Source organism: Lactuca virosa, chromosome 4 (assembly GCF_052849685.1).
Source record: "Lactuca virosa cultivar CGN04683 chromosome 4, Lactuca_virosa_CGN04683_v6, whole genome shotgun sequence".
NCBI lineage: Eukaryota > Viridiplantae > Streptophyta > Magnoliopsida > Asterales > Asteraceae > Lactuca > Lactuca virosa.
In genome coordinates, this window is record NC_136429.1 from 428,687,709 (window position 1) to 428,696,479 (window position 8,771).

The window sequence follows — 8,771 nt, forward strand, 5'->3', positions numbered from 1 at the left end:
TTTTTGATGCGATATTTTTTGGTGTGGTTCGATACCCGCATCAATTAATCATTTTAACCGCATCAACAAATGTTTTCTGGTACTTTCAACTTTTCTTTTTCTTACGAGACATTGTGCTTTGAGAAAATATATTTAATTTTAATATTATGTTATTTGAGAAAATACCCAAGTTACCCTTAGTATATATATTAAATGGCATAAATGCCTTTGAATTTGCTTTAATATATTTGTTTGAATTGGCTTTTTTAACGGTGTTGCTATTAGAAATATTATAATAACAATGTTATTGCTAATATATTAACAATAATTAAAAATTGATAATTATAATAATAATAACAATTTAAATAATACTCCTAATAGTAAAATAATAACGAACATAAAGATTAATTAATAATATTAATAATCTTAAAAATATTATTAATATGTTTAGTTAAAGTGCAACAGTTGATTGAAGAAGGGCATGTGGTGAATATATTCAAGCTTTGACTCCACTAGTGTGAAGGTCAAGTAAAAGTCCCGCGTGACACCCACAAACTTTTAGCCTTTTCGGCACCAACAGCCGAAAGTTAGAAATTTCTATGCAAGTAAATATGGGGTCCAACAAAATTTTAATATTAAAATTATCTATTGAGAAAGTAAGATAAAACGAACCGTGTAGGAACCTGTCACAATTCACATATCACGGCTAATTTAAGGGTTTAGTCCCAATGAAATTTGTGATTACCATCTAATCACCTCATAATACCCACAGGGCATCTTCTCCCAATTAACTTCTTTACCTATATAACAATCCACTTCCAATTGTTTGCAACACTTGGTTTTAGTTTTATACTTACCATTTGATTGACAAATAATGGAGGCCTTCATGGAGGAGTTTCAACATCTTAAGATCCAACTACAAGAGATAAACTTAGCCACCGCCAACTTTGATATGAACAACGTTATCGGAAAAGGTGGATTTGGGATGGTGTACGAAGGAGTACTTTCTCACTCTAAGGGACAAAGCATGGTTGCTTTCAAGCGTTTAAATCGTAGCAATGGTCAAGGAAACTGTGAGTTCTTGAAAGAGATCATGATGCTCTCCCGCTACACACATGAAAATCTCATCTCTCTACTGGGATTTTGTGACGAGGATGGTGAAAAGATCCTTGTGTACGAGCATGCATATAATGGAAGCCTTGATCGCCATTTGAGTAAGACTACCCTCACGTGGAGGCAACGTCTCAAGATATGCCTTGGGGCTGCAATGGGATTGTGCTACCTTCATGATCCCAAGGAAACACATCAAAGAGTTCTCCACCGAGATATAAAAAGTTCCAACATTTTGCTAGATGAGAATTGGAATGCAAAAGTCTCCGACATGGGGTTGTCCAAAATAGGACTTGCTAATCAACAACACACGGCTCTTGTCTCCAATGTTGTAGGTACCTTTGGGTATGTTGATCCAATGTATGCGGAGAACAGTATCCTAACGAAAGAGTCAGATGTATATTCTTTTGGCGTGGTCTTGTTTGAAGTATTGTGTGGGAGACTATGCTTTGAAATTAATGATGGTGATCATTTTCGGTGTTTAGTGCGGACGTGGAAACAAAGCTATAAACAAAAGAAATTGGATGAGATTATCTTTCAAGATTTGAAGCAATACATAGATCCACGTTCACTAGAAATATTTTCAGCCATTGCGTATCAATGTTTGCAGAAATATCGTGAAGCACGACCAACGATGTCTCACATTGTGGAATATCTCGGAATTGCGCTTCGGCTTCAGGAGATTTTTGAAAAGGTAGGACAACCAATGAACTTTGAAGAGATGATTAAGATTGAGGTATCCAAAGGGAAACTAAAGATGCTTCTCTCTCGTCAAGGAATGCTCATTAACGGGGGCAAAATGGTATTTATCTATCTTTAAACCGTTGCTTTAGGATTTTTTTTTTATTAACTTTGTTATTGGTAAATTGTGATTTATGAAATATTAAGCATTTATAGCTTAATTTCAGGAAATTTCACATGATTAAAACTAAATGATGCTTGCAAAGTGAAGCTTTCAACTACAATACATTTGAAACCAACAAAAACACTAGAATCCACCCATCAAAGTTACAAATGGACACACGCACACATAAGCACCATTAGCCGATCCATAAAAAGACTCATCGCGCAACCAACACTGCTCTCTTTTCTATTTCTTTTGAGATTAATGTAGTCTTTTACTTATATGTTTTGAAGGGAATAGGTGTGGCCAAATCCATTGTAGAAACGCCAACAAGTGTACCACAAAAGGAAAAACCTTTAAAGTGTCCCAGATGCGAATCAACAAACACAAAGTTTTGCTATTACAACAACTACAGTCTTACTCAACCAAGACACTTTTGCAAGACTTGTAGAAGGTATTGGACTCTTAATGGGTCTCTAAGAAATGTTCGCGTTGGCGGTGGTTCAAGAAAACCTAAGCGATCATTTCAAGACTTGTAGAAGGTATTACAAGGAATTGGACAATTTTAGAAATTTTGTGATTTATTTTTTCAATCACAAACAAGGCCTTGTCCCTTTTTTCATTTTCGGAAACAAAATGGCATGCCGGATGCAGTTTCCTTTGTTTTGAAAAGTACATGTAACTTATATCAGTTGATTTTATGGTGAATTCTTTAAGATATATTGAAGAGAAAACGTATATTCAAGACAATTACATACAGTGTTGGATTAATTGGGATCCGGAGTAAATTACACGAATGGTCCCTATGGTTTAGGGTAATTTGCACGTTTGATCTCTAACTTATTTTTGTAACGCGGAAGGTCCCTACTGTTTGTTTTTGTTACGCGCTTGGTCCCTGTCTTACCTAAAAATACTATTTTGCCCTTGATTTTTTAATTTATTTAAATAAACACACCCCCAACCCCACCCCCTCTCACCTTACCTTACCTACCCCACCATTTTTCCCTATCTAAATAATAGTTTTTTAGGTAAGACAGAGATCAAACACGTAACAAAAACAAACAGTAGTAGGGACCAAATGCGTAACAAAAACAAACAGTAGAGACCTTCCGAGTTAAAAAAAATAAGTTGAGGACCAAGCGTGCAAATTACTCAAACCATAGGGACCATTCGTGTAATTTGCTCTTAATTTTGTTTTCTTGGAGGGCAGCCTTGAACAAGATCCCAGCAGATTTCATTCTTTCTCATGTTCATCAGTCATGTCATCCTTGATGATGATTCGGCATTAATGAATTTTTTACATGATAATACCAAGTTGATGTGGATTTTTGTACTATTCACAATTTAAAGTCTCGTGATCATTCTCATAGGTACAACGCCTTAAACAAAAAATATGTTTTCAAAAGTACAAAACTTTGTTTAACTATGCTACAAAGATCGGTTAACAATATATTATCTTGGAACATGAAAATTTGTATCAAACCATTAATAGTTGTGTTCAATGCAAAAATAGCAATGTATTTTCATGTATATGTTTACTTTAACATCTTTAATTTTTTATACATCATTAAAGAATTGTACCTCGAAAAATCTATCAAATTCTAGCATTGTACTTCAAAAAACCAAAACTAAAACATTGAAAATTGCTTTGTATATAGATGACAATGTTATAATCTCATAGATTTTTCAAAGTAAAATGTTGCAATAGAAAGAAACAAAAAGTATGTTGATATTTCTTGCATTTAACCCACAAACACAATAGTTTTCAAATATTCCAAAACCCAAAAAAGAGTCACAATCATTCATATGAAGAAACAATTAACAAGACAAGAAAAAAAGAATTCCAAATGATAAATTATCATTGTTCACCAAGAACTAAACTGTTAAAAAGATAAATTCACGATTACAGTTACATTAAAAGAAACAATAATTTCCATTAAAAAAAACAAAAACAATTACCATTTTGAAAGACATTATTCATATAGCCACCACAGCTTTCTTTATGCAAACATGTAAAGACAGAACCCCATTATAACCCACAAACTCTGTAGGGGCAATTAAGTAATTCTTTACAGGTCCATGTTCACACCACTCTGCATATATCTCTGGAACAGATTTCAATGACAAAGATGTCTCCATGTTTTTCACAGTCAATTGATATAAAAAACTAGTCTTTAACAAACTTGGGCCCACACAATCAACATTCAAAACACGCCCATGTTGTTTAGCTTCATGATTGAGTATAAAGATGACACTTTCATGTTGTTCTTGAAGAAAGATGTGTTTTTTGTTAGTTTCTACATTAACAATGAAGGTGGTGTTGTAGGTGAAACGGGTAGTGGAGGCTGCATGTTGGATGCCAAAATGGAGGTTGAGGTTCTTGGAAGAACCAATAAATGGACAGGATGAAATAGGGCAATAACATTTGGTGTGAGGGCATGTTTGTTCATGATCATTCCTTTTGCTATATGGGATTGATTCTTTGCATCCATATGGAGTGTTTTTGCATGATATTTTAACGGATTCTAAGACTTTTTCTATAGCTCTACAACGATTGTAGCCAATTGGCATGCAGCAAGAAGGGCACTTTCTTTTCACTTTGTGGCAGCATGTAGAGCATGCTATATGGCCATTCTCACACTGCAAATATCGGTATATCACCATGAAATAACTTCTATAGACAATTTGATAGTATGTGAGTGAAATGTAGAACTGAAAAGTGGTCATTCTTTCTTTCAAGGTAATCTTAATTTATCAGTTAAGATTACCTTCTGATTTAACCCTAATTTTACCCAATTCAAATGAGATGTAGAGACATATAAAGAGAGATGAAATGAAATACCTGGAAGACAGGGGAAGACAATGGATCAAGGCAAATCGGGCAATCCAATACATCTGGATCAGTAAGCACCACCTGTAACGCTCCATTTGCGTTGTTGAACACCGGCGGGGGAGTACTAGAGCTTTTCATCGGAGCGGTGGTATTTGATAACCCTATGTGTGACGAACGCACCGGCAACGGCCCATTCTGCCCCTCTGATAGTGGCTGCACCTCTGTAACTTGAATATCATCTTCATCGCTTCCAACGTCTTCGTCTTCTTCATCGTCATCCTCCTCTTCCACGGCCTCCGCTTCCACCTCGTCGTCCTCATCGTCTTCCTCTTCTTCAGATCCTTGCGAATCCGATTCTACCTCTTCCATTACAATAAACTCCCCAAATTCTTCGTCTTCCTCCTCCACAAACGGCGGTGGCGGTGGCGATGGGACAGATCTCTGAGACCGGGGTTGCGATTGAGATGCGGGTTCGGCGAATCTTGGCCGTTTATTGGCAAGTGAAGTATCGTCGTCGTCTTCGCCGATTGAAAATCTCGCCATCGTAATCGCACTTTCAACTCTCCTGGAAGTGATTTGATTCGTGGAGGCCGTCGATGCTTGGGATCCATCGTTTATCTGATTTTTCACACGCAACCGCATTAATTTACACTTCCGATTTAACCCTAATTTTACCCAATTCAAATGAATTTTTAAATGAAAATTTATAGGTTTTTAAATCAGAAAAATTACAATAAAAACGGGCATATTTTCATTTCATTTTTATAAGTCGTTATTAAATTGTTAAATTTTTTTAATGGGTTATTTAACTAATTTCAACAATTCAATTAAAAGAGTATTTTATATTTACATAGTTGTTTGTGTATAGAGAGGTACATTTTATACGTAATATGTTTACTTGAAAACAAATTATAGTCTTCAAAATAAATGAACTTACCGTCCTTGAAGTGTCGCAGATTTCGACCTTAATACCGTATGGATAAAGAACCGGGTAAATCATGTTAGACATGAACTTTTTGAAATTGTTGTTTGCTCAAATCTCGAATCGTTCGTTGTCTAAACTTGTGTAGATTTATGGTTTTCGTGTGGCTTTGCGTCTTTTTTATATCGATTTATGATATAACGGTAATATTGAAATAAAAATATTACAAGTATTATAACGGCTATACGACTATCGGATACATTTAAAATTTAAAATGAAAATATCTAGGTGTGAAATATTTTTATATAGATTTATGATACAATTGTAATTTTGAAATTAAGAGTGTTACTCTTTCTGCAACGGCTATATGACTAACGGATATCTTTAAATATTTAAATGATACTATCTATATGTAAAATGTCTTTTTAATACAGATTTATGATACAACGGTAACATTGAAATAAGAGTGTTACTTTATTATAACGATTATATGACTAACAAAAACATTTATGGTCAATCCTACGATCATACTCCTATCTTACCCAAAAACGACTCAAGTATTATCGGAATCATTTTACCTAGGTGAGATTGTAAGATCGTATGATCATGATCGTGATTTTAACAACTTTGATATAATTTATTTCACAAATGTTTTTTTTCTAAAGATGATTTTTTGTAACTTTTAGATTATTATTTTTACTTTAAAGAAAATATTCTAAGATAATATCATATGGCAAATAGATAAATACAATAAGATAGTATTAACATAATAATTTATATCACATAGAATACATTACATTAATAAAACAAAAATTAAACTAAATTAGAAAAAAAAACAAAAATATTTATTAAAAAACCCTTAAACTTGTATCATATTTATGAAAAAAAAAAACATTATATTATCTCTAACTAGTTTACTAGGTAAAAACTAAAATATGTAAATAATTGAAACTTTTTTGGGCCTAAATGTTAAAAAAAAAATACTATAGTTTAACTCAAAATACAAAAACTTTTACAAAGATTTCCCTTTTAATAACTTTTAATCTGAAAGGAAATGTTTAATATTTCAATAAAGTGAAGCATAATGAATAATAACTCATAATCTAAAATAAATGATTTAACATTTTAATAAACCAATCTAAATAATCAACGAACTAATGAATAGTATACACAAAACATCACCTTCAATTTTTGTCCAAAACATAACAAAAGACCCAATAAGTTAAAATATGATAATTATATAAACAAACAACAATAATAATGCATACATATCTATCCTAACCCAAGTCAATCTCATAAGTCAAAACTCCCCAAATATTGTTGGCATCTGAAATCGGACTCATGAGTTGTTAGTATAAATCACAAACACTCAGCTTTTGTCCATTCTACAAACTAGACAATGTGAGCCATCACACAATGCCACACGAGGGGTAGATAACCACACTTGTGCATTTGAGGTCTTTCTAGAATCCTTTTCATGGCCCTCTAGTTGGGTTAGTGGTAGATCCAGAACAAAATTTTATTGGTAGCACTACCTTTTATTGCGTAATATAAATGAGTTCGGTTTTCGGGTTTGGGTTAAACAGGTTCGGAATTTTTGTATTTTTATGGATTTAAACCAAGAATATTCATTGTAATAGAATAACTTCAACTGGTTAGTGTTTATATTGCAATTTAGAGTGACTTCATGTCGTGATTTCATTGGGTCCTCCCGCTCCTTCAATTGCAACAACATATTTTGACCCAATCCAAATAATTCACAATTGGCCTTCTTTCCTTTTGGATTTTGGAGTTTAAACGTTGTGATAAGGGACAGCGCATAGTTCTCCAGAAGCAGCAACTTAAACTAAAGTGAAAAAAATTACACTGATTGGGATATTTTGAGGGGTAGCAAGGCTCCAACATAGCTCTGCCAGTGACTTAGGTATTCTACAAATAAAGACCATCTAGTTGGGTATTGTTTAAATAAGGGACCTCGAAAGTCATGTGGCCACTCAAGTCAACCTAATACTAATATGAATACACATAAAAGGATGCTCAAAATCAATTCAAAACGATGTATATATTTTCTAAAAAAACAATAAATATCTCAGAAAGAGTTTCATGAATGCAAAAAAAAAAAGTACATTGGTTCACACATAGAAAGAAGACTATAATATATGATATCAAAACAAAAGAAACCATATATGAAATCAATCCAAAAGTAGCCATATATGAGATCAAATCAAAATCAATCTTATAAGAAATCAAACCAAAACAACAACAAAGTAGTATAATAACTTGTACTCCCGGTAAACCCACCTTAGTAGTTTGGTAACTTTCTCTTTACCTTTTTACGAAACTTGTATGTCCTCACCTATTGATTATAGCAACTTGTTACAAAAATAACCAAAATACCATACAGTAAATTTTTATCATTTTGACTTCATTTTCCAACTCTAACCCTTTTTCTTAACCTCCATGCAAAATTTTTAAGTCAATCAAAGTTCGTTTGCTATTTTAAACAAAATTAAAAGGAAAAATATATGGAGAGCCACATATCTTGAGCTCGGTTAGGCCGTGTTTACCTTGGTTTTGGGACCGGGTGGGTTTTACCTATATTAACTCAAAATTTTGAAAAATTTCTCATTTAGCCCTTGTACTTTGACCTCTTAACCCAAACCTTTTACAATATAACCAATTATTTTGAATGGTTGAAATGAGTCTTAAAAAGATGTGTTATCACTTATCTAATTTCACTCAATGTCCAAGGTTTCAATGCCTCAATAGTTTAATGGATCAATCATTGTCACACCCCCGAACCAGACGACGGAAACGTCCGGGGGATTGGTGTGACTTTCAACATTGTAGTATCATTACAGAGTATATAATTGAAACATAACATCATTATCATCACACATGTAATATAACAACATTCATTGTTTACATCAAGTATTGTATTTGAATATTACATGCCAAAATAGTCAGAGTATGATGAAACAAAATATAACACAATATCCATTAGTTTGTTTCGTTCATCCTGCTTCAACAGTTTCCTGAGAATACAAGTTAATTTAAAAAGGTCAACATAAAAATGTTGGTGA

General features: G+C 33.2%; 2 protein-coding genes across 3 annotated transcripts; one reads left to right on the plus strand and one right to left on the minus strand.

Moving 5' to 3' along the window:
• The first annotated feature begins 735 nt into the window (after positions 1-735).
• Positions 736-2,924, plus strand: LOC145109035 (putative receptor-like protein kinase At5g39000). Of its 2 annotated transcripts, none has more exons than XM_079046140.1 (2): positions 736-1,891; positions 2,227-2,924. In XM_079046140.1, exons 1-2 carry the CDS (start codon positions 854-856, stop codon positions 2,470-2,472), a joined length of 1,284 nt encoding a protein of 427 aa, XP_078902266.1. In that variant the 5' UTR covers positions 736-853; the 3' UTR covers positions 2,473-2,924. The 2 variants fall into 2 exon arrangements, with proteins under 2 accessions (XP_078902266.1, XP_078902267.1); XM_079046141.1 differs by lacking the exon at positions 2,227-2,924 and adding an exon at positions 1,998-2,211.
• An 827-nt stretch (positions 2,925-3,751) lies between these two features.
• On the minus strand, positions 3,752-5,431 carry LOC145109033 (E3 ubiquitin-protein ligase SINA-like 10). Its single transcript, XM_079046139.1, has 2 exons — positions 4,776-5,431; positions 3,752-4,573 (listed from the first exon to the last, which is right to left on the minus strand). Exons 1-2 carry the CDS (start codon positions 5,406-5,408, stop codon positions 3,911-3,913), a joined length of 1,296 nt encoding a protein of 431 aa, XP_078902265.1. The 5' UTR covers positions 5,409-5,431; the 3' UTR covers positions 3,752-3,910.
• Between the last annotated feature and the right edge of the window lie 3,340 nt (positions 5,432-8,771).